Source organism: Solea solea, chromosome 11 (genome assembly GCF_958295425.1).
Source record: "Solea solea chromosome 11, fSolSol10.1, whole genome shotgun sequence".
NCBI classification, from domain to species: Eukaryota; Metazoa; Chordata; class Actinopteri; order Pleuronectiformes; family Soleidae; genus Solea; species Solea solea.
Window position 1 is genome coordinate 24431863 of NC_081144.1, and position 24535 is coordinate 24456397.

The window sequence follows — 24535 nt, forward strand, 5'->3', positions numbered from 1 at the left end:
ATGAACACATGAACACATGATTACATGAATACATGAATACATGTTGGTGTTATAATTACATATTAGACAAGCACACGTTCTTCCAGTGTTTTGGGGGCGTGTCTCTGTGGAGGGGGTGGGGTGATGAGTCGTAGTTGTTTCAAAGTTGCTGAGTGGAGCTTTAATCTCAGTTGTCTTCTGTGGTCAGTTGTGCTCCATCGTCAATGACAGCACCATGACCTGTTTGGCTCCTGGACTGGTTTACAGTAAACCCCATCCACCAGAGGGGGCGCTGCGCCCCGATGAGTTTGGCTTCATCTTTGACCAGGTAAGTGCTCGGTAAAGTAATCGGTTACTCGGGAGGAAGTCAAGTATGAAATGACTTGTTTTCCTTCCTGTTCCTGTCCAGGTGTCGGCACTGCTCATCCTAAACTCCACCCCGTTCATGCACTACCCCAACCCGACCTTTGACCCCCTGGGAAACTCTGGAATCCTGGAGGTCAAACCGGGGTCACCCATCATCCTGAAGGTGAGAGTGAAAACAGGAAGTGACGAAGAAGAAATGAAGAAGATGAGGACAAGGTGTGGTCTAACATTGTGTGTGTATGTGTGTGTCAGGGTAAGAACTTGGTCCCGCCCACCCCCGGTAACAACCGTCTGAACTACACAGTTCTGATTGGAGAGTCTCCGTGTCAGCTGACAGTGTCAGAGAACCAGCTGCTCTGTGATTCGCCGGATTTGACAGGAGAGCAGCGAGTCATGGTGAGTGCCTTAGCCCCGCCTCTTTCAGAAAAGCATTCACACACACGCACACATATTCACACACACACACTCATTTACACACACACTCTCTCTCTCTCTCTCTGTAGATCCTGGTGGGCGGTCTGGAATATTCTCCGGGAACGCTGCACATCTACTCGGACAGTGCGCTGACTCTTCCCGCCATCATTGGCATCGGAGCGGGCGGCGGCGTCCTGCTCATCGCCATCATCGCCGTACTGATCGCCTACAAGAGGAAGACGCGTGACGCAGACCGCACTCTGAAGCGTCTGCAGCTGCAGATGGACAACCTGGAGAGCCGGGTGGCGCTAGAGTGCAAGGAGGGTACGGATTGATCGACGTTTGAAACGCCACTTTTATCGATGCATTTGAAAACATCTGTGAGTTAACATACGTTTGTGTGACTCAGCATTTGCCGAGCTTCAAACCGACATCCAGGAACTGACCAATGACATGGACGGAGTCAAGATTCCCTTCCTGGAATATCGGACCTACACCATGAGAGTCATGTTCCCGGGTATCGAGGAGCACCCGGTGCTGAAGGAGCTGGACGTAGGGTTAACTCATACACACACACACACACACACACACACACACAGAGGGAGGATAGAGGTCAACAGTACACTGTTGTGTTTCAGTCTCCAGCTAACGTGGAGAAGGCGCTGCGTCTCTTCAGTCAACTGCTCAACAACAAGATGTTCCTGCTCACCTTCATCCACACTCTGGAAGGTCAAAGGTCGTTCTCGATGAGAGACAGAGGGAACGTGGCGTCGCTGCTGATGGCCGCTCTACAGGTGCCTGAACTCTGACCTTTCACAAATGTTCACAAATGTTTTTAACGACGTTAATAATATAAAAATGTTTATTATGTTAATTACACATCTATTAACAACTCATAACTGTTGTAATAACTATTTAGTTTTCTATTATCTGGTTAGTAGATGTTAGATAATTGATAACTGTTAATAGATGCTTAGTTATCTGTTAATAACTGTTAATAGATGCTTAGTTATCTGTTAATAACTGTTATTAGATGCTTAGTTATCTCTTAGTAACTGTTAATAGATGATTAGTTATCTTTAATAACTATTAATAGATGCCTAGTTATCATTAATAACTGTTATTAAATGCTTAGTTATATGTTAATAACCCTTATTAGATGCTTAGTTGTCTGTTAGTAACTATTAATAGATGCTTAGTTATCTGTTAATAACTGTTAATAGATGCTTGTTATCTGTTAATAACTGTTATTAGATGCTTCGTTATCTGTTAGTAACTGTTAATAGATGCTTAGTTATCTGTTAATAACTGTTATTAGATGCTTAGTTATCTGTTAGTAACTGTTAAGTTAGCTGTGTTAACTGGTGTTCACTAATGAGACGGTGTTGCTTTCAGGGTCGTATGGAATACGCCACCGTGGTGTTGAAACAGCTGCTCGCCGACCTTATCGAGAAGAACCTGGAGAACAGGAACCATCCCAAACTGCTGCTGAGGAGGTCGGTGCCCCGCCCCTCATTTATGACATCATCATCATCCACAGTCTTATCATGACGTTTGTGAATTAAGTAAGATGGTGCTGACCTGACCTTTGACCTCTAATATGCAGGACAGAGTCGGTCGCTGAGAAGATGTTAACAAACTGGTTCACATTCCTGCTGCATCGTTTCCTCAAGGTAACTCCTCCTCAGCCTCCTTTCCTTCTGTCCTTAAAATGGACCAAGGTCCAGTTACTGAGTGTGTGTGTGTGTGTGTGTCAGGAGTGTGCTGGTGAGCCTCTCTTCATGCTGTACTGCGCCATCAAGCAGCAGATGGAGAAAGGACCGATCGACGCCATCACAGGAGAAGCTCGTTATTCACTGAGTGAAGACAAACTGATCAGACAACAGATCGACTATAAACAGCTGGTAACGCACACACACACAGTTACAGTCATGATTATTGATGATTGATTATCAGTGGAGGGAAATTAAATAGTTGAATACTGTTATTCTTTTAATCACTGTGTAATGATGAGTGATGGATGTTGCTCCGCCCCCTCAGACACTGATGTGTATCCCTCCGGAGGGCGAGGCGGGAACGGAGGTCCCGGTGAAGGTTCTGAACTGTGACACAGTGACGCAGGTCAAAGACAAACTCCTGGACGCTGTTTACAAAGGAATCCCCTTCTCACAGAGACCACAGGCCGACGACATGGACCTGGGTAACCACGCCCACTACATACACACGCCACATCCACTACATACACACGTCACGCCCACTACATACACACATACCTACATTTTAAAGAGATGTCACCTTCATTATCTCTGTGTGTGTGTGTGTGTGTGATGTCAGAATGGCGCCAGGGTCGTCTGACCCGGATCATCCTGCAGGACGAAGACGTGACCACAAAGATCGAGAGTGACTGGAAGAGACTGAACACACTGGCTCACTACCAGGTACACACACACACACACACACACACGCACACACACACACACACAGCTGACTGAGGTGTTGCTCTTTGTTGCTAGGTAACAGACGGCTCTTTGGTGGCGTTGGTCCAGAAGCAGGTTTCTGCGTACAACATCGCAAACTCTTTCACCTTCACCAGATCCCTGAGCAGATATGGTACAACACAGACACCACTCACACACACACACACACACACACACACACTCACAGATTACTGACCTCTGACCTGTGTGTCCTCAGAATCGTTGCTTAGGACGTCCAGCAGTCCAGACAGTCTGAGGTCCAGAGCTCCGATGATCACACCAGACCAGGAGACAGGTACTACAGGAGTGTGTGCGTGTGCGTGCGTGTGTGTGTGTGTGTGTGTGTGTGTTTCTTAAACTGTCTTAATCTAATCTTAATCTGTGTTTGTTTTTAGGAACAAAACTTTGGCACCTGGTGAAGAACCACGAGCACAGTGATCAGCGAGAAGGAGACCGAGGCAGCAAGATGGTCTCTGAGATCTACCTGACCAGACTGCTGGCCACCAAGGTAACACAAACACACACACACACACACCAGCAGGTCTAAAAAAAGTTCACTACACACACACACAAACACAGTCTAATGCTGCACTTTGGTCCTCCCACCACCAGGGTACACTGCAGAAGTTTGTGGACGACCTGTTTGAGACGGTGTTCAGCACCGCCCACCGCGGCTCTGCCCTTCCATTGGCTATCAAGTACATGTTTGACTTCCTGGACGAGCAGGCGGACAAACGGCAGATCAGCGACCCGGACGTGCGACACACGTGGAAGAGCAACTGGTGAGAGAGTGATGACGATCAGCTGATCCACTGTGACCCACTATGATCCACTATGATCCACTGTGACGCTGTGTTTTCTGTGTTTCCTGTTTCCTGTGTGCAGTCTCCCTCTCAGGTTCTGGGTCAATGTCATTAAAAACCCTCAGTTTGTCTTCGACATCCATAAAAGCAGCATCACTGATGCGTGTCTGTCGGTCGTCGCTCAAACCTTCATGGACTCGTGTTCTACGTCCGAGCACCGACTCGGAAAAGACTCTCCGTCCAACAAGCTGCTCTACGCTAAAGACATCCCCAACTACAAGAGCTGGGTGGAAAGGTAGCTAACATGCTAACTGCTAACATACAGCAAACAGAGCTGGGTGAAGGGGTAGCGAACATGCTAACTGCTAACATACAGCAAACTGAGCTGGGTGAAGGGGTAGCGAACATGCTAACTGCTAACATACAGCAAACTGAGCTGGGTGAAGGGGTAGCGAACATGCTAACAGTTCCTTTTTTTAAATGATCATTTTCATTATTAATGAGCCGTAACACAATCAATGTGTGTGTGTGTGTGTGTGTGTGTCTCTCAGATACTACAGGGACATTTCAAAAATGTCCAGCATCAGTGATCAGGACATGGACGCTTACCTGGTGGAACAGTCCCGTCTCCATGGCAATGAGTTCAACACACTGAGCGCGCTCAGTGAGCTCTACTTCTACATCAACAAGTACAAGGAGGAGGTGAGGGAGGCGGGCTTCAGCTAGAAGTTTGACATTTGTTTCAGCTGTGATCAATGACAAACAACACAAAAACAGCAACAGCAAACAATGAGGTTTAACATTATGACGGGATTAAAACTTTAAAGTAGATTAACAGTTTCCAATCCATTGCTCTTTCTTGATTGATTAAGACTGACTGTAAACTCACTGGCTGTCAAATTAGCTGGATGCTAACACACAGTTACTGATATTGTTGAATGAGCGTTTGGTTCAGAAGTTCGTTCTGTATCAGGACAGTTGCCCTGATTAAACCTTGTGGTCCGCGTTGGTTCTGGATCAGGACAGTTGACCTGATTAAACCTTGTGGTCCGTGTTGGTTCTGGATCAGGACAGTTGACCTGATTAAACCTTGTGGTCCGCGTTGGTTCTGGATCAGGACAGTTGACCTGATTAAACCTTGTGGTCCACGTTGGTTCTGGATCAGGACAGTTGACCTGATTAAACCTCTTGGTCCACGTTGGTTCTGGATCAGGACAGTTGACCTGGTTAAACCTTGTGGTCTGTGTTGGTTCTGAAATCATGTCCCATGTTTTTCTGTGTCTGTAGATTCTGACGGCGTTGGACCGGGACGGTTACTGTCGCAAACACAAACTGAGGCACAAACTGGAACAAGCCATCAACCTGATGTCTGGGAGCAGCTGAGAGGAGGAGGAGGAGGAGGAGGAGGAGCAGGAGCAGCAGAAGGAGGAGCAGGAGGAGGAAGAAGATGAAAGGACTGATGGAGAAGTTTTGGGCGGAGAATTCAGGGCATTTTGTTTTTCTGAACTGTTTGAACAGTCAGCTGAACTGATTCATGATGGACTGAAGTGATTGCCACAGTTCAATCCCTCAGTCATTTATCTATCAGTCGATTGATTGATTGATTGATTGATTGATTGATTGATTGAGTGATTTAGAGAGTTACTGACTGAGACCCCAACTACCTCTGTTTGTTGGTTTTTGGGGCAGGAACTTGTTTTTTTTGGAAACCTTTATCACGTGATTTCAACGTGGAGAAAAAACCCCAAACCTTGATTCATCTGTGGGTTTGATTTGAATCTGCTGGAGGGGTGGACAGGGATCAGAGCTGTTGAAAAACCAGACTGAGACGGGATGTCAGGACCAACTGACAGGACCCCAGGATTCTCAGCCTGGTGTGGAACCTTCTGGAGACTTGGCTGCAGAGTCAAAGGTCGAGGGAACTTTACTGTCAAAGCTACAGATGTCTCTATAAGAACATGGTCTGGTCTGGAATGTGAAGAACCTGAGCTAATGATCGGAAAGGCGCAGCAAAACCACAACAAACGTGAGCTTACCTTAAAGATGCGATGAATCTCAACTCAAGAGTTCCAAAGTTTGAGTCATGCCAGAAGTTTCTTACCTCAAAATTATTCGTGTCTGGAACGATCCAGATTCAGCGTCAGAAGATCAGGTGGATCTTCAACGAAAGAAGAATCTCACATCGTCAGCTAGAATATCGGACTCTCCTCTGAACGTCTTTGTAAAGGATTCATCGGGAAGTTTTAAGCTTTCATGATGAAGGAGGCAGATGAATTACGTGGGAATAGTTGACCTTGGATTGTTTGGCCAAGCCTCAGCACGATCTAACATTTTCTACAACTCTCTCTGGACAATCACTCTGTACCACAGCACACTGAGCCCGATGCCTGCTGACCGACCAGTACCTGTGTCCATACACCCGCCTCCTCCTCGTTCCCTTCCCTCCTCATTAATTCTCTTCACCTTTGACCCTGCTCATTATTGGTCAGTCGCGCTGGCCTCTGACTTCCTGTTGCTCAAGAAGTCAATTAAGTAACGTACTGCCCGACCAATCAAGACTGTGGATCTCACCAGAGTTGTGAACAGAAATACATTCCAGCACAGACTCACAGGTCCATGAAGACGCAGGTGGAGCTGCTCATTTTTGGAAGTAAAGACCTCAGTCTTCATTCTCCAGGACCAGGACCACCTGGAACCTGTGGTTTTGGACTCGCACCAGCTGGGGAACTTTGACTCGGGTTGGTGCAGTTTGTTAAACCCACATAGAGCCATGTTTTACAGCGCCATGCTCGCCGAGCCCAGGGGGAAATACTGTGCAGAGCTACAAGCCCAGTGCCATGTAAAGACCGGAACAGACTCGTCAGAACTGGACCGGACTTGGACCAAACAACCCAGAATAGAGTTTTATCTGGACCGGACTCAAGAACTCTTTTAAGACTTGTAGCCATAATGTAAACAAGAAAAAAAAAAAAAAAGAAAGGTGATAATAGTAATAATAACAATAATGATGATGATGATGACGATGATAAAGTATAAAAGAAAACAAAAAGATCGGAAAAAAGAAACTTAAAAAATATTCAACGTGTAATAAGAACTTTGTGGATGTGACAGTTTGGGTTTTTCACGGCTGAACTTGTATAAAACTGAACGTTGTGTTACATCAGAGAGGAAGAACCAAGAGGCGGAGCAACACAGTGGACCCAAACTCCAGAACCAACTCACTGGACCCCAAACTCCAGAACCAACTCACTGGACTCAAAACTCCAGAACCAACTCACTGGACCCCAAACTCCAGAACCAACTCACTGGATTATTGTGGTTCGGTTTGAAGTATGCTTGGCTCAGCTGGACTCTTTGGTACTTATTAGTTGTGGGTGGAGCTTCAAGTCTGGAGGTTCTGTTTTTTGGGGTTCAGGGGGTGTTCAGTGTGTGTTTCCTGGGGGTGGAGTCTTTGTTCTGATCAGCTGTTCATCCTCCATCATGAGGATGAGCCTCAAATTGTTCAAAATCGGAAAACATGTTTGACACACACACACACACAGCTGCACAATCATAAAAACACATTCCATCTTGATTTCCACAGTTTTAGGATTGGCTGTGACTTTGGTTCCACTTCACTAAAAGATAAAGGTTTTACAGATTATTTATCTTTAACTTGTTTGTTGATAAATCAATAATAAGGTGTGATTTTATTATTTATTTAATATTTAAACGTCATATATGATGCATCTGCTACATTTACACCTCCAGTCTGAGCAGACATTTGATTCCATAACAGACGATCACATGACCTCACATCAGCTGTCAAAGAGTGTGGATTATAATTTCTGTTTACAACGTTAACCTCGTGAATAAACTCATAATACATCCTTTCGGAAGACAAGTCTGATTGTTAAGTGGCACCAAAAATGAAATCATCAAATGTAACAATATAATCTGAATCCTGATTTACGATCTGTATCTGTTCACATGTTTTAATTTTGAATCTGGATTAAGGCAGACACTCTTGATCAACAACCACAATCTGTATTAAAAATCTGTGATCTGGATTAAGTCTGTAGTAAGAATCTGGATCTAGATCAAGACTCTGGAGTAAGAATCTGGATCTGGATTAAGACTCGGTTGTGAAAACCTTCTGAAGCCTCTTTGTCTTTGTGCGATGAATCTAAAGCACCTTTTTTTCTTAATGTTGTTTCACTGTCGCTTAATTCTTTGGGGCCAAAGGGAGGAGGAGCAAGAGGAAGGGTCCAGATTAAAGACTGTTTTTAGAGGATTAATTATAGAACAGGGAGGAAAGCCACTACACACCAATACTACTCTCCCTCCCTCTCTCTCTCTCCCTGTGTGTGTGTGTGTGTTGTTTTATTTGTGGCTTTATGAGGACCAAAAATCATTTAATCCATGAGGAGTGAGGACATTTTGTCTGGTCCTCACATTGTTAAAGGGCTTTTTGGGGGGATAAGACCTGGTTTTAGGGCCAGGTATTTAGTTGTGATGGTTATGGTTAAGGTAAGGGAATGTATTATGTCTATGAGTGTCCTCACAAAAAATGCAAAACCAGCGCGTGTGTGTGTTGTTGGAATCTGCCTTTAGTGTGAAGGAGACGAGGAGGAGGAGCAGGGGAGATAAAGACGTGTGATGATGAAGAACAGTGAGGAGGAGGAGGCGGACGAATAAACAGAAGAACAGAGAGGAGGTCAAATGTCCTCTTAGTATGTGAACATGAGAGGAGGAGGGGGGAGGAGGAGGGAGACGCTGCTGGAATACTGAGAGCAGGAGAGAGGGAGTGGACACAGAATGCTGATGAGGGACAAGAAGACATTGTCCGTCACAGCAAACGAGGGAGGAGGAGACAGGAGAGGAAAGAAGGAGGAGACAGGACGAGTCTTTCAGTAGTTGGTGTACCACAAAAAGGACTGAGTGATGGACAAACTAAGAGAAAGAGACACACACACACACACATTCTCCATCGTTGATATATTTATTATATTTTTCTTTTAATTTATTTTTCATGATAACTTTATTTATTGTTGGAGGATGCTTGTGATGTAATGTTTGTACAGACACACACACACACAACCATCAGAGAGTGAAGTATTCAGATTATAATCTCAGGTTCTCCGAACATTTAACGATGTTAATGTAAAAATGGGTTGTCATTTGTCAGAGAAAAATAATCCCAGTGTCATTGCTATGATCAACTACTAAAGCACTAGTGTTTAATCCAGTGGTTGCAGTGATGTCACTCTAATCCGACCACTGGAACGGTCTCCGTTTCCATTGATCATGAGATTAAGTGTTAAATGTTGCTCCGCCTTTTGGACTCTCTTTTGATATCTGACCACTCCCTCATTAAGCCCCGCCCACCCCTGCAGACTCCTGGCTGTCGTGTTACCATAGCAACAGTCAATCACTGGACTCGCCTTGGAGTGTGATGTCATTATTGTATCATAATCTGATTATTATTATAATTATTATTATTATTGTTGTTGTTGTTGTTATTGTTGTTATTGAGAGCAGGTGCTGAGAAGCTCCGCCCACACACACCTGGTGTCTTAGTTTGTGACGGAGCAGCTCGTGAGGCTTCGCGACCGCAGTGATGTCGCTTTCGTCCCAAACCACAAGCATTATTATTTAAATGAGCCGTCGTCATGGTGACAGTGACATCACGGCGCTTGCAGTCTCACGGCGCGACGTCGCGTCGCTGTTCGTCCACTTTGTTTCCATGACATCGTCAGGAAAATCATTCACCATTGCCTTGTTTTTATTTGTTTATTTCTGCTGAGTCATGATGAAGATGATGATGATGATGTAATAGCTTGTGTCTGTTTTGATATCATGACCATTTCCTCTGCTGAGTTTGTATATTTGTGTGATTTCACTAAAGTGTAAACAAACAAACAAACTGTTTTCTGTGGTTTTTCCCGTGAATCACATGATTAAAGGTTAGAGTCTCTGGGAAAAGCGTCACCATGGCGACAACGACTCAATATTTTCCATCATGTAACAAACACTGTGACAGACTAGGCAACAGCAGCTAGCATAATGTTAACATAAAGCAGGGAAAATAAACATTTCCATGTTCATTAACTTTAATGAACCTGAATTGTCTCTAGTGTCTCAGTTGACTCTACTGTCTCATGTGTCAGTTGTCTCTACTGTCTCATTTGTCTCTACTGTCTCATGTGTTTCAGTTGTCTCTACTGTCTCATTTGTCTCTACTGTCTCATGTGTTTCAGTTGTCTCTTCTGTCTCATGTGTCTCAGTTGTCTCTACTGCTTCATCAAACCAGTTACTAGTCTCAATGTTATGGTTCATTGGTTTATATGGTCGTCTTAGTGTGTGTGTGTGTGTGTGTGTGTGTGTGTGAGAGCCACTTTCCCAAATTAATCGTTAATCATAAAATGGTTAAAAAAAACGATGAGTCATGGTTTCCTCATGTCTGCTGCTGTAAGTCTCTCTCTCTCTCTCTCACACACACGCACACACAGTTTTAATGCGCTTCACAGTGAAACAGGACCGCACGAGTATTTTGTGTTGCAGTACCACGAGTGGCCACTGGGAAAATGTCTTCAAAGGCAGAGGGGGCGGAGCTCTATACAGTTCTTATAATACATCGGCGCTCAGGATGAGGTGGCAGTAACCGCCGGAACCCGGAAGAGTTTTATGCGGAAGCTAGCAGGCTAAAACAGGCTAACAGTTGTAGTAGTAGCTGCGCGTGTTTAAAGCGGTTCTTCAGAATCGGGTGACGTTTGTCAGGTAAGTTCACACACACACACGCGAGTACTTCACTGCTGCTAACTGCGGCTAATACGCTAACAACAACACAGCGTATTTCCAGGTGATAGACGGAGCCAGGGTGACGTTAGCATGTTAGCGCTGTGTTGTTTTGTGACACATTCGTCTGGCCCCGTGTCTCTCTGTGTGCGCACGTTAACATGTTTATTTTCAGTTTATTCTCTTGTTTAACGGTTTCCTGCATCACACTTTCAATGTCCATGTCCTCTCTCTTTATTATTGATCTCTGTCATTAGGCAAAGGATGAATCAGCTGCTGTCTTTCAGAGAATGTTGTGGAGTTGTTTCTCTGACACACTGTGTGTGTGTGTGTGTGTGTGTTTCTCAGCAGTCATCATGAGTCTCCAGTGGACGGCGGTCGCCACCTTCCTGTACGCTGAAGTCTTCTTCGTCCTCCTGCTCTGTATTCCCTTCATCTCACCTAAGAGGTCAGTCCATCGTGGTCGTCATCGATCATTGTGATCATAGGTTAAACCTCAGGAATGTCATTGATCAGCTCAGTGTGATCACATGAATTCATCAGCCGTGTTTACACACAGTTAAAGGGACAGTCCTCTGATGTGTGAACGATGTGTTCACGTTGTTATCTCACTGTCCAAAACCCTCTACTGTCCCTCTTTAAGTGCTGATGTTCAGCCTCCAGATGTTAAACTTGATCAAATCCAGTTCTGCTGCTTTGACTTGTTTATCATTAACTAACCAATCACTGAACACTCTCTGATCACATGATCACGCTTGGCTTACAGGATGTAATAATCTGTAGTGCCACTAGATGGAGGCAGAGCTCCATATTTGTGTGTAGAACTGTGTGTGTGTGTGTCTGTGTATCACTTTGTGTCTGTATCACTGTGTGTGTTCCTGTGTATCACTGTGTGTGTGTGTGTGTGTCACTTTGTGTGTATATCACCGTGTGTGTGTGTTGTGCTGCTGCAGGTGGAGTAAGATCTTCAGGTCTCGTTTGGTCCAGGCCATCGCTCTCTATGGAAACACGACGTTCATGGTCATCATCGCCATTCTCGTCTTCCTGCTCATCGGTGCGTTTCAATACAGTCAATGTTATTTATTGACTGCTGACCTTTGACCCGCAGTATCAAAAGCAGCCTTTAGTGCCACTCTTGTATAAAAGCTGTACGTTGTTACATGTTACTCGTACACAGCGCCCCCTGGCGTCGAGTCTTTTTAATCAACTGATTGAGTTACAGCCAAACCAGCTGCTTCATAAGTCACGAGTTTGTGTCGCGACAGTTTCACGCAGGTGCTGGAGTCGTGAGTCGAGTTAGAACTGTATGATGGAGAAGAGTGGATTGTCATGGTAATAACGATGATGATGATGATGACGATTGTGTGTGCAGATGCGTTTCGTGAGGTCAGGAAGTACAGTGTGACAGAGAAGGTCGACCTGACCAACAACCCCACGGCCATCGAACACATTCACATGAAACTGTTCAGGGCTCAGAGGAACGAGTACATCGCTGGATTTGCCCTGCTGCTCTGTCTGTAAGACACACACACACACACACACACGCTGACTCAGGCTGATTTAAAAACAGTGGAATTTTACAGTAGGGTGGAAGGAATGAGCTGGTTAGTGTGTGTGTGTGTGTGTGTGTGTGTGTGATAGTTACTGTAAATCCTCAGCCTTGTCCTGATTGGCTCTCTCAGTCTCTGGGTCTTTCTCAGGCCACACCCACTGTAGTGACTCAGTTCTTTCATCATAGTGTAGAGAATAAAAACTTCAGAAACAGGAAGAAACGGTTGAAATCACTGATTTTTTTCTATGGACTTTGTTGTGGGAGAGTAAGGGATATACAAACTTTTATTCTGTACATGTAATTCCTGCAGAGGCCATTGCATCACTGACACACACACACACACACACAGGCGACGAGCTGGAAATGTCAGGGGTAACTCTGTGTGTGTGTGTGTGTGTGTGTGTCATGTGGCAAGTGTACATTTGTGATGCTATATTAGGTTGTTTGTGATGTGTGGAAGTCTGACAGATGATCTCACACACTCACAAACACATGCACACACACACACTACTCCTTATTATAATTGATAATCTAAATTCTGGTTTCATATTATTTTATTTGCACATGTTATATTATCAGGTTAATGATTAGGACTTGTGTGTATGTGTTAATGTTTTGCATTGGTTGCCATGGCAACGCAGTCGGAGAATGTGAACTTTAGACGGTTTATCTTGGAAAAACAGACAGACACTGAGCTGTAATTCAGTGATGTGGTCGTGTTGGTTTGTTCTCACTTTCATTCACTGGGGACGAGTTCATGTGTTCATTTATCACTTGATTTAAATGCAGTTCTAATTGGTAAACTGATAAAATGTTGTAAAGCAGCGTTGACTGGTTATTAATACAGGTGTGTGTGTGTGTGTGTGTGTGTGTGTGTGTGAGACAGGTTACTGCGTCGTCTGGCCACTCTTCTCTCTCAGCAGGCTTCACTCATGGCCTCTAATGAAGCTTTCAAGAAACAGGCAGAGGGCGCCAGCAACGCCGCCAAGACGTTCATGGATGAAAACGAGCTGCTGCAAGAGGTGACACACAAACACACACATCCCTATACTTTACAGTGTGAGACTCTCACCAGTGGGGGGCAGCACTGATCTACAGCTGCTGTGCTGGAACCAAGTTAAACAGAAACATGAGAGGTATTCATAGAAGGTGTGTGTGTGTACGTGTGTATGTACATGTGTGGTCACATTGTGAATGACACACACACACACACACACTCTCTGGTAATCTGAGCAGGATTTGTCCGAGGTGAAGAGATCACCAAGTTCTTCACTGCTTAAATAAGAAAGTGCTTCATCTGCATATGACAAGTATGCGCACACACACACACACTGGTTAATGCTGTGTGAGTGTAAACAGTGTTTTGTGAATCTAAGCTGTAAATGAACACACGTCTTCATGTATATGTTGTGTGTGTTTGTTTTGTTTATTGCGGCCTCTTCTACAAACATGTGATCACACATGTGACATCACAGACACTGAAGGGAAGGAGGCGGAGCTTGTCTGAAATCTGTCAGACATGTGCAGAGAAACACACGTGACAAACACTGTTTCCTGGATATATTCACTTATATGTAATCTACACACTGTGGTGTGGATTATAATCTAGCCATCCTCAAATACATTTACATACATGCTCCAGAGTTTCCCACTGGACTTGAATGCAGCCGTGCACAGACGGTGAATGTCTGCGGTCTGTGAACGTCTACGGTCTGTGAAGGTCTGTGAACGTCTGTAGTCTGTATACGTCTGTGAACGTGAGTGAACGTCTGCGTTCTGTGAACGTCTGCGGTCAGTGAACGTCTGCGGTCTGTAAACGTCTGTAGTCTGTGAACGTCTGTAGTCTGTATACGTCTGTGAACGTGAGTGAACGTCTGCGGTCTGTAAACGTCTGTAGTCTGTAAACGTCTGTAGTCTGTAAACGTCTGTAGTCTGTGAACGTCTGTAGTCTGTATACGTCTGTGAACGTGAGTGAACGTCTGCGGTCTGTAAACGTCTGTAGTCTGTAAACGTCTGTAGTCTGTAAACGTCTGTAGTCTGTAAACGTCTGTAGTCTGTGAACGTCTGTAGTCTGTATACGTCTGTGAACGTGAGTGAACGTCTGTGGTCTGTGAACGTCTGTAGTCTGTATACGTCTGTGAACGTGAGTGAACGTCTGTGGTCTGTGAACGTCTGTGGTCTGTGAACGTCTGTGAACGTCTGTGAACGCCTGTGGTCTGTGAACGTTTTTCTCACTTTATTTTTATAGAATTAATAAATGCAATTTTTGTTATTGCCATAGAAACTGCGTGATGCTGGTATCGAGGTGCCGGAGGCGGGAAAAAAGGGAGCAGGACCTCAGGAGGAGAACAAGAAGCTGAAAGAGGAGGTGAAGACTCTGAAGGACGAGCTGGACACCACCAAGAAAGGTGAGCAGGAGCTGAGGAGGCGGAGTCTGTGTGGATGTGGGTGTGTCTCAGCAGACAACATCATCTCATTTGTTCCTGCAGCTCTGAACAAGTCGGACCACGACGTCACGGCGATGAAGAAACAGGCGGAGAATCTGACAGTGGAGTACGACCGACTGTTGGACGAACACAGCAAACTACTGGTACACACACACAGAGACACGAGTGTACACACACACACACACACACACACACACACACCCTTCTGCACACGGCCATACCACCCTGAGCACGCCCGATCTCGGAAGCTAAGCAGGGTCGGGCCTGGTTAGTACTTGGATGGGAGACTGCCTAGGAATACCAGGTGCACTAAAGGGGTGGCATGGTGGCGCAGTGGTTAGTAGTGGTGGTTAGCACTGTTGCCTCACAGCAAGAAGGTGCTGGGTTCAATTCCTGGTCTGGGACCTTTCTGTGTGGAGTTTGCATATTCTCCCCATGTCTGCGTGGGTTTCCCCTGGGCTCTCCAGTTTCCTCCCACCATCAAAAAAAAAAACATGTTAGAATGTTAGTTACATTCGGTCAGGTTGGTCCCTTGTGGCGGCGCGCTCAGTCGCAGCGGCTCTCTGATCAACCCTCCATCTGACCTCGACATCTCGTTGTACAATACCAGTTGTATAATGACAATAAAGATGCTTTCCTTTCCTTTCCTTTCCTGTATTGGCGTTGTAGTCTTACACCTCTTTCTTTGTGTGTGTGTGTGTGTGTGTGTGTGTGTCTTCAGTCCAGCAGTGATAAGAAATCAGACTGATGATGAAGATGAGGACGGCGATGAAGAAGAGGACGGCGATGAAGAAGAGGACGATGAGGACAAAGAGCAGCTTCATCACTGTCGTCCTCCACAAACACTCCACAGCTTCTGTCTCTATATGCTGATGTCACTTCCTGTCGGCCCAGCTGACATTGCTGTGCTGTGATTGGTTCAAGTTTCTTTTTTTTTTTCTTTGTCTTCTGTGTTTGTTTGAAGTTGAACGTTTAAATGGTCTGACCCGGTCACCGATCAATAATCATTGTTCCGTTTCATTCCTGAGGGTCAAAGGTTGAGTATTTTTGGAGAAGAAAGTGTCATGGTTCACGTGTGTTTGTTTGAACAGATCGTTTGTCTGTAAGCAGGTGACTCCGCCCCCTTCGCCCCCTCTCATTGGTTAAATCTGTTTCACACAGTCATGCCCCATCCACACAGCCTCCTGACCAACCAGGAGTCTTTGTCAGCTGTAAATCATAACACCAACATGTCTCATCTGCTGACATGGGGCGGCGGCGGCTTTGTGTGGACCATCTGCATTCACTGATGTTGTTTCCTGTTGATGAAACATTCCTAAAAATAAACATCATGGTGTTTACATCATATTCTGTCATCACCTTCTTTACACACACACACACTGATGCACACACACTTGTGTCACTGTGTCGGCCATGTTGGATCTCTTTCAACGCTACCTTGAGTAAGACGACAACAACAAAAAAAGCACGCACTTACGTGAAGCACTTACTTCTAGCGCTTGTTTGTACCCAAATGTTGAAATGCACTATTGTAAGTTGCTTAGGATAAAAGCTCTAATCTAAAAGAAAACTGCTATATTTACACAGATCAGATGTAAAATAAACATTTAAAATACATTTAAAGAGTAAATGTGATGTCTCTTACACTGAGAAACAAATGTGACTAACCTGGAATATGATTTATGATTAACTGAGAATAAACTGAAATGACTTGGATAGAAAAGATTGGAAATGATAAATCATTAAGTCATGATTATGACTTATTTTATTTATTTATTCTTTTTGGTTTGCAATTATCTGCGCGTCACCAAACCAGTGTTTGAATAAAGTTTTACAAAAAAAACTCTGCCGCTGGCGCGCAAACATTTCATCCGTTCATCTTCATGTCAGTATTTTTATCTGTTTATCTTCATGTCAGTGTTTTCATCTATTAATCTTCATGCCAGTGTTTCATCCATTCATCTTTATCCGTTCATCTTCATGTCAGTGTTTTCATCCATTCATATTCATGTCAGTGTTTTCATCCATTAATCTTCATGCCAGTGTTTTCATCCATTCATCTTCATGTCAGTGTTTTCATCCATTCATCTTTATCCGTTCATCTTCATGTCAGTGTTTTCATCCATTCATCTTCATGTCAGTGTTTTCATCCATTCATCTTCATGTCAGTGTTTTCATCCATTCATCTTCATCCATTCATCTTCAAGTCAGTGTTTACATCCGCTCATCTTCATCCGTTCATCTTCATGTCAGTGTTTTCATCATTCATCTTTATCCGTTCATCTTCATGTCAGTGTTTTCATCCGTTCATCTTCATGTCAGTGTTTTCATCCATTCATCCTTAAATCAGTGTTTTCATCCGTTCATCTTCATCCGTTCATCTTCAAGTCAGTGTTTTCATCCGTTCATCTTCATGTCAGTGTTTTCATCCATTCATCTTTATCCATTAATCTTCATGCCAGTGTTTTCATCCATTCATCTTCATGTCAGTGTTTTCATCCGTTCATCTTCATCCGTTCATCTTCATCCGTTCATCTTCAAGTCAGTGTTTTCATCCGTTCATCTTCATGTCAGTGTTTTCATCCATTCATCTTTATCCATTAATCTTCATGCCAGTGTTTTCATCCATTCATCTTCATGTCAGTGTTTTCATCCATTCATCTTCATGTCAGTGTTTTCATCCGTTCATCTTCATGTCAGTGTTTTCATGCATTCATCTTCATCCGTTTATTCTTAAATCAGTGTTTTCATCCGTTCATCTTCATGTCAGTGTTTTCATCCGTTAATCTTCATGCCAGTGTTTTCATCCGTTCATCTTCATGTCAGTGTTTTCATCCGTTCATCTTCATGTCAGTGTTTTCATCCGTTCATCTTCATGTCAGTGTTTTCATCTGTTCATCTTCATCCGTTCATCTTCAAGTCAGTGTTTTCATCCGTTCGTCTTCATGTCAGTGTTTTCATCCGTTCATCTTCAAGTCAGTGTTTTCATCCGTTCATCTTCATGTCCTAACACTGGCCCCCTGTGCTCCCTGGTCTTCAGCTGTTGGTTTGAACCGGTTTGATCCGCTTGGAGCTGGGATCACGTTTCTTCTCTGAGTGTGAAAGTGCTGAGTCAGCGGAGTTTTTTTTACACCTGCTGTTTTCAGGAAATGGTTCAGTCTGTAGAAGACATGAGGACGAACAGAGGACAGATGGACACATGTCTCTGCAGTCCAGTCAGTTCAGTGACTCAATTCATTAAAATTAATCTGATTACTCTCTCCTTATTTTCTGTCTTTTAAGAGTTTAAAAAGTTTTTAAAGAGTTTGAAAAGTTTTTTAAAAAAAATTCAAAGTTTAAAGACTTTAAAAACTCCTTAAATACTCTTCAAACTCTATAAAAACTCTTTAAACAATTTAAAAAGTCATAGTGTCGTTTTTAACAAACAATCTCTTATTGTCTGTCAGGTCTGTTAGTAGAGTCAGGGATTGGATCACATTAGTCAGTGCACTACAGTATATTAAATGTATGTTTGTTTTCAGGAGATATTTGATGTGGGCAGTGCTTGTGTTTACTTAAAGCTGGAGAAGAGACAGAGCGTCCACCGTTATCTTCTCTGCCGTGAGGATCCCTGAAGAGAACACAGCTGTCTTCCTCATGACTTCTGATATCTCCTGAGCCTAATTGTAGATAATGTGTCCAAATGTCGTCAAATACACTTAAGACGTGTCAATGAAGGTATAAATCATTCTAGATTACACAGATTATTTCAGACGTACATTTTTTTAACAATTTTCATTAAACCTTCAACTTATTCTTTCAATTTTTGCTGATTTCCACAGTTTTTCCTAACAAGCTTGCTTTTGTATCTGACACTGCCCTTCTCTCTGTCACTGTATGTGAGTCTAACCAGAACAGCTGTTCTCATTCACCTCAAGGAATCAGCTATTAGAACCAGTTTGTTTACTATTCCTTAATCCTTTTATATTATTAGTTATAGCCTAACGCACATGCTATAATAAATACAGCTACAATAAAAACTTCTCTCTGACACTCAAGACTCAAAAGCACATCATTTCCACCCAAAATAACAAAACGTAACACCCCGTTTTTCTCATGCAGTTTTATGCAAAATGCCACACCCTTTGAGACTAGACTACCACAAAAACTATACCTAAATTAAATAAGCTATATCCTTCGACTTCTCCTTCGTCTATTTTATTCAACTTTCTTTCATTATTATGACTATTATCATTATTATTTTCCCAATTATTAATCTGGAATATAAATGTTTCCCTGTTTTTTCTTTTTTCTTTTTCTTCATTAGCTGAATTTTCACGCTTTCCGCCCAAAGTACATGACTTACAGGTATGTCCTTGCAGTATACAAATAGTCTAGTCATCGCTACTCATTATTCGAACTTTTTTAAATCTCTTTCTCTTTGACTATTATATAAAATGTTCACGCTTTCCGCCCAAAGTACATGACTTACAGGGACTTTATTCCCTTGCAGTATACAAATAGTCTAGTCTGCACTACTCATTATTCTAACTTTTTTCTCTTTAACTTCTCTTCTCTTCTTATTCTTTACATCTCTTAAAATCTTAATTCTCTTAACATGTCATGTTTAATTCTTCATTGTCTTAACACTTCTTAGAGGGGACCTTCCTCCCCCCTTTTTATTTATACCTAAATAAAAACTAATTTAGATGAGGCCTCTGCCCCATCGACACACCGCAGCCTGTCCCCACACAATGATTCTTTTCAGCGTGCCCACAGGACCGCTGCAAACCAACAAACCCTCACTGGCTCCCAATGTGAGAAAAACACTCACCCTTTTTAAGCGCCGGCTGGGAGCAAGAGTGAGTCCATGTGAAGAGGCCACTGGAACCGCTGACCCAGAGCAAAAATACCTCCCCCCGTTCGTGACGCCAAAATGTCGTTTTTAATCGGGCTTCCTTCTTCTTACGAACGATAGGTGATGAGTTGATGGTGTAGAAAGAACCCCTCTGACAAAAGACTTGTACCGAACAAAAGGGATTTGATTTGGTTAAGTCAAGCATCAGACCGAGCTCTGCAGCAGCTCGGGACAATGTTCTTGCCGAATCTCTGAACAATTCTGCCTGCTTAGGAGCAGGTTCATACTTTTAAGGGTTTCTCTAACATCCTTATCTTAAACCCCACATTTGACGGTTCCCCCTTTTCCTGGGAAACAAGTTGTGTCAGCTCATTCTATACATTCTCACGATCGTACATCTTAGAGTGCTCAGGTTTTGACATTGGTGCCATTCAGTCAACACAGGATGCATCTGCGCTTCTTTTACAAGCACTGTTTTCAGGTCTGGCATACAGACTTCTGTTGTAACCAGATTGTAGGTGATGCAAAGTCAACTCTCTCATGAGGAAGTTCCTGTTTACTTCTCAATGCACATCTCTAACACAGTCTAGACAATTTAGCCGAATCAGATACTACAATAGTTTAGTATGCCGTCCAAAATGAGACAAAAAAGTCATAGTTTAGTATGTCGTCCAAATTGAGACAAAAAAGTCAAAGTTTAGTATGTCGTCCAAATTGAGATGAAAAAGTCATAGTCTAGTATGTCGTCCAAAATGAGATGAAAAAGTCATAGTCTAGTATGTCGTCCAAATTGAGATGAAAAAGTCATAGTCTAGTATGTCGTCCAAATTGAGATGAAAAAGTCATAGTCTAGTATGTCGTCCAAATTGAGATGAAAAAGTCATAGTCTAGTATGTCGTCCAAAATGAGACGAAAAAGTCATAGTCTAGTATGTCGTCCAAATTGAGATGAAAAAGTCATAGTCTAGTATGTCGTCCAAATTGAGATGAAAAAGTCATAGTTTAGTATGTCGTCCAAATTGAGACGAAAAAGTCATAGTCTAGTATGTCGTCCAAATTGAGATGAAAAAGTCATAGTCTAGTATGTCGTCCAAATTGAGATGAAAAAGTCATAGTCTAGTATGTCGTCCAAAATGAGACGAAAAAGTCATAGTCTAGTATGTCGTCCAAATTGAGATGAAAAAGTCATAGTCTAGTATGTCGTCCAAATTGAGATGAAAAAGTCATAGTTTAGTATGTCGTCCAAATTGAGACGAAAAAGTCATAGTCTAGTATGTCGTCCAAATTGAGATGAAAAAGTCATAGTCTAGTATGTCGTCCAAATTGAGATGAAAAAGTCATAGTCTAGTATGTCGTCCAAATTGAGATGAAAAAGTCATAGTCTAGTATGTCGTCCAAATGGAGACGAAAAAGTCATAGTTTAGTATGTCGTCCAAATTGAGACGAAAAAGTCATAGTTTAGTATGTCGTCCAAAATGAGACAAAAAAATCATAGTTTAGTATGTCGTCCAAATTGAGACAAAAAAGTCATAGTTTAGTATGTCGTCCAAAATCACTCAAAAAAGTCATAGTTTAGTATGTCGTCCAAATTGAGACAAAAAAGTCATTGTTTAGTATGTCGTCCAAATTGAGACAAAAAAGTAATAGTCTAGTATGTCCTACTACGACTTTTTTGTCTCATTTTGGACGACATACTAAATGATGACCTGGAGAACTCGCAGAACCTGTAGAAAACCAACACATGGGGAGAAAATGTAAACTCTATGTCAGCTGGGATTAGCACCAGCGTCCTCCATGACCTTCATGTGGACGATAAAGGGGTATAAGATGAATGAGTGACTTCACTTGTTCATCAGAAAAAGAGACAAACAACGCAGTAACCATGGAGATGGATCAAGTGTTAATCTGCTGCTTTTATTGCTGAAGAAACTACAATGATCACAGTGGATTAGAACATGTGACCCTTGCAGGGTCAGAGGTCAATGAAACAAATAATGACATCATCAGAGAGTGACTCGTTAGCATCTCGTTAGCATCTCATGTCATCATTAGTGTAAATATTACTTATAATCAATAACTTTTGTTTTGCTAGTCAGAAAGACAACGTAAAAAGGAAGTGACACTGTTACAACAAAGCGTGGGCGGGGCATAAAGACAGTAGAGTGCCACCTGCTGGTCTCACTGCAGACACAGGAGGAGGAGTAGAGTGCCACCTGCTGGTCTCACTGCAGACACAGGAGGAGGAGTAGAGCGCCTCCTGCCGGTCTCACTGCAGACACAGGAGGAGTAGAGCGCCTCCTGCTGGTCTCACTGCAGACAGGAAATCATTTTGTTGTTTATGGTCAAATCTGAAATCACTCGAGAAATGAAGCTGCATTTTAAAAGTTAAAACTTTTGTCTCAAAGATCAAACGACGACACATCATAATGTTATAAATAATAGATTTTTATCACAATTTTTTGTTTTACTTTGCTTATAAAGGTTTTCTAAAAGTCTTAAAGTAACATTGACTTTTAAAGTAAATCATTTTTTGTTAATTAATATTAAAATAAAATGTGTATGTTTATGTTGTTTTTTTAAACAAAATATTATTTTGTTAATAATTTAAAAAACTTATTTTACAACTCAACTCATTTTTCATTACATTTATTAACAAACTCAACTTATTTTTTTTGAATCTAATAAAAATGTAAAATATTCATGCCTGCTGGGAAATGGAGTTTAAGCTTGTAGTATTATTTTAAACGAGCAGTGGGCGGAGACGAGGAGTGGGCGGAGACGAGCAGTGGGCGGGTCAGAGGTAAAGTATCAATAAAGAACAGGAATTTTTTTTTTAAACATTTCATTTTGCGTCAATAACACAAAGACAAACCCACCACAACAGAAGCCCCACCCCCTCGCTGCTTCACACAAACACTGCTTTAAATCTGTAAAAACAAAAAGTATGAGACTCCTCCCACAGTCGCCTCCTGCTGGTGGCAGACGGCAGCGCGGACATTTACTCAATCAAAATATAAACGATCACACACATGATCAATAATTATTGATAAATCTCTGATATTTTTTATAAAATAATTTTTTTTTTAAAAAGTGCAGCAAACGACGTCATCGTAAATCCCACCCGCGCTGTGTGACTGGTTGCTAGGAGACCGTTGTAGACACGCCCCCTCAGACAGCTGATGGCGAGAAAATTGGCGTCATAAGGCATAAATCCTCCAGCTCCTATCGGGCCACCAGGTGGCGCAGCACACACTGAGGACATGTGAATCATCATCACGTCTCCATGATGACGCATTTTTATTCATCACGATCTTTGTTGGTTCTTGATTTTGGATTAAACGTGTCTGTGAGGGGAGGAGCTCTGTGCTGGAGGGAGGGGCTCAGGGAGGGAGGAGCTGGGGGGATCAGAGACAGAAGGTGGAGCTCAGGGAGGGAGGGAGAAGGTGGGGGGTTCACAGGCAGAGGGTGGAGCTCAGGGAGGGAGGAGCTGGGGGTGGTCAGAGGCAGAGGGAGGAGCTCAGTGAACATGATTGGCAGCTGTGAGTCTGAAATCAGTGTCTGTTTGGCACTTCAGTTGACCTGAGGGGGTGGAGCCTGAGGAGGGGCCAAAGGTCAGATCCAGTGAGATTTCAGCCACAACAACGTCAAAGTGCATGAGATGGCATTTCTTTTTAATTTTAAAGTAAATTATTCAAATATCACCAATCGGCTCAGTTTCATTCACCAATAATCAGATCGATCGATCATCTCTGTTTTCCTTTCAGGAGTCGTAGCTCCGCCTCCTTGGTGACATGCATGAGGAAACTGAAATCTCACTGGAACCTTGAGTTCAGACCCTAGGTCAGAGGTGAAGTAAAGTGCATTCAGTGGTCACGTGACCCCCACTGAGCTCGGCGTGGTCATGTGACCATGTCAGCCTCTGCTGAAAGTTTCCTTTGTTTTCCTTCAAATCATTATATCATATATCACATTATATCAAATCAGATTAGATTACATCAGATTATGTCAGATTAGCTCAAATCAGATCGGATTAGATTACATCAGATTAGTTCAATTTAGATCAGATTAGATTAGATCAGATTACACTGATCATCAGACTGATTTGAAGCAACATAATTTTTCTATCTGATCACATGACAGAAAAACAGATAGTGGGCGTCGGCCTAAACTGTGTTGTTTTTTGTTTTTCTCATCTCAATGGTGACGACTGGTCGGTGGCTCTGGAGGTCGAGGTCATGGCGGTTGGAGGTGGAGCTCTGGGATTGGTCGACGCCCTACATGACGGTCTCGGAGATAACGACCCTGTCGTCGCCGACGCCCGGCGTCAGGGGCGCAGCCATGTACTCCAGGTGATGAGCGCCCCACACTGGTGTGGTCAGGTAAGACCAGCGCTGCAACACACAAGTCAGCATTCAGGTGTCTGATTGGTTAAGTGGTGTGTGTGATGATGTCACGGTGGGCGGAGCTAACCTCAGCGAAGGAGCCTTTGGCTCTGAAGAGTTTGTAGATGAAAGTGAGGGGAATACAGAGCATGGACGAAAGCGCCAGGAACCAGCCGATCACCTCGCCCCACCACGGATACACGTACACGTTGTTGTACGTCAGACGTTTGTAGGTGATCAGATGAAACAGGAAGATGCCCTGCAGAGGGGTGGAGCCACCACACACACACACACACACACACACAACACAGTGGGTCAAAGGTCAGGTCGTTTTAAAGGTGGGACGCAAATATTTTCATCATATTTAAAAATTACAATGAGCGGAAACTCGTAACCATAGCGATGAGTGAAGTGTGTGTGTGTGTGTGTCCTCTCACCATACACACACATGGAGTCACAAACAACCAGCACCACTTGACCCAGAAGAACGGACGATACCCGA

The 24535-nt window shown here is 43.2% G+C and overlaps 3 protein-coding genes across 4 annotated transcripts in view; 2 read left to right on the forward strand and 1 right to left on the reverse strand.

The window, feature by feature from the left end:
- Positions 1 to 8226, forward strand: part of plxna3 (plexin A3) — a 45288-nt gene extending 37062 nt beyond the window's left edge. Inside the window, exons 21-38 of the mRNA XM_058641820.1 lie at positions 188 to 307; positions 389 to 508; positions 598 to 741; positions 849 to 1083; positions 1169 to 1311; positions 1398 to 1553; positions 2155 to 2255; positions 2366 to 2432; positions 2517 to 2663; positions 2800 to 2959; positions 3094 to 3197; positions 3273 to 3369; positions 3454 to 3531; positions 3632 to 3744; positions 3849 to 4018; positions 4122 to 4334; positions 4591 to 4741; positions 5327 to 8226. Coding sequence (XP_058497803.1) covers positions 188 to 307; positions 389 to 508; positions 598 to 741; positions 849 to 1083; positions 1169 to 1311; positions 1398 to 1553; positions 2155 to 2255; positions 2366 to 2432; positions 2517 to 2663; positions 2800 to 2959; positions 3094 to 3197; positions 3273 to 3369; positions 3454 to 3531; positions 3632 to 3744; positions 3849 to 4018; positions 4122 to 4334; positions 4591 to 4741; positions 5327 to 5422 — 2415 coding nt within the window. The 3' untranslated portion in view covers positions 5423 to 8226. The remainder of the gene's footprint in view (positions 1 to 187; positions 308 to 388; positions 509 to 597; positions 742 to 848; positions 1084 to 1168; positions 1312 to 1397; positions 1554 to 2154; positions 2256 to 2365; positions 2433 to 2516; positions 2664 to 2799; positions 2960 to 3093; positions 3198 to 3272; positions 3370 to 3453; positions 3532 to 3631; positions 3745 to 3848; positions 4019 to 4121; positions 4335 to 4590; positions 4742 to 5326) is intronic.
- A 2418-nt stretch (positions 8227 to 10644) lies between these two features.
- On the forward strand, positions 10645 to 16160 carry bcap31 (B cell receptor associated protein 31). 2 transcript variants are annotated; one of them, XM_058644031.1, is made up of 8 exons: positions 10645 to 10798; positions 11165 to 11264; positions 11770 to 11870; positions 12189 to 12333; positions 13255 to 13390; positions 14650 to 14776; positions 14858 to 14958; positions 15537 to 16160. In XM_058644031.1, the coding sequence occupies exons 2-8, from the start codon at positions 11173 to 11175 to the stop codon at positions 15561 to 15563; spliced, it is 729 nt and encodes a 242-aa protein (XP_058500014.1). In that variant the 5' UTR covers positions 10645 to 10798; positions 11165 to 11172; the 3' UTR covers positions 15564 to 16160. The 2 variants fall into 2 exon arrangements, with proteins under 2 accessions (XP_058500014.1, XP_058500015.1); XM_058644032.1 differs by having other exon boundaries at positions 10664 to 10798; positions 11168 to 11264.
- Positions 16161 to 21544: 5384 nt separating this feature from the next.
- slc6a8 (solute carrier family 6 member 8) overlaps positions 21545 to 24535 on the reverse strand; it is a 9719-nt gene continuing 6728 nt past the window's right edge. The window contains exons 9-11 of the mRNA XM_058642287.1: positions 24471 to 24530; positions 24122 to 24292; positions 21545 to 24042 (exon numbers count right to left, since the gene is read on the reverse strand). Of these exons, the coding sequence (XP_058498270.1) occupies positions 23926 to 24042; positions 24122 to 24292; positions 24471 to 24530 (348 nt within the window). The 3' untranslated portion in view covers positions 21545 to 23925. The remainder of the gene's footprint in view (positions 24043 to 24121; positions 24293 to 24470; positions 24531 to 24535) is intronic.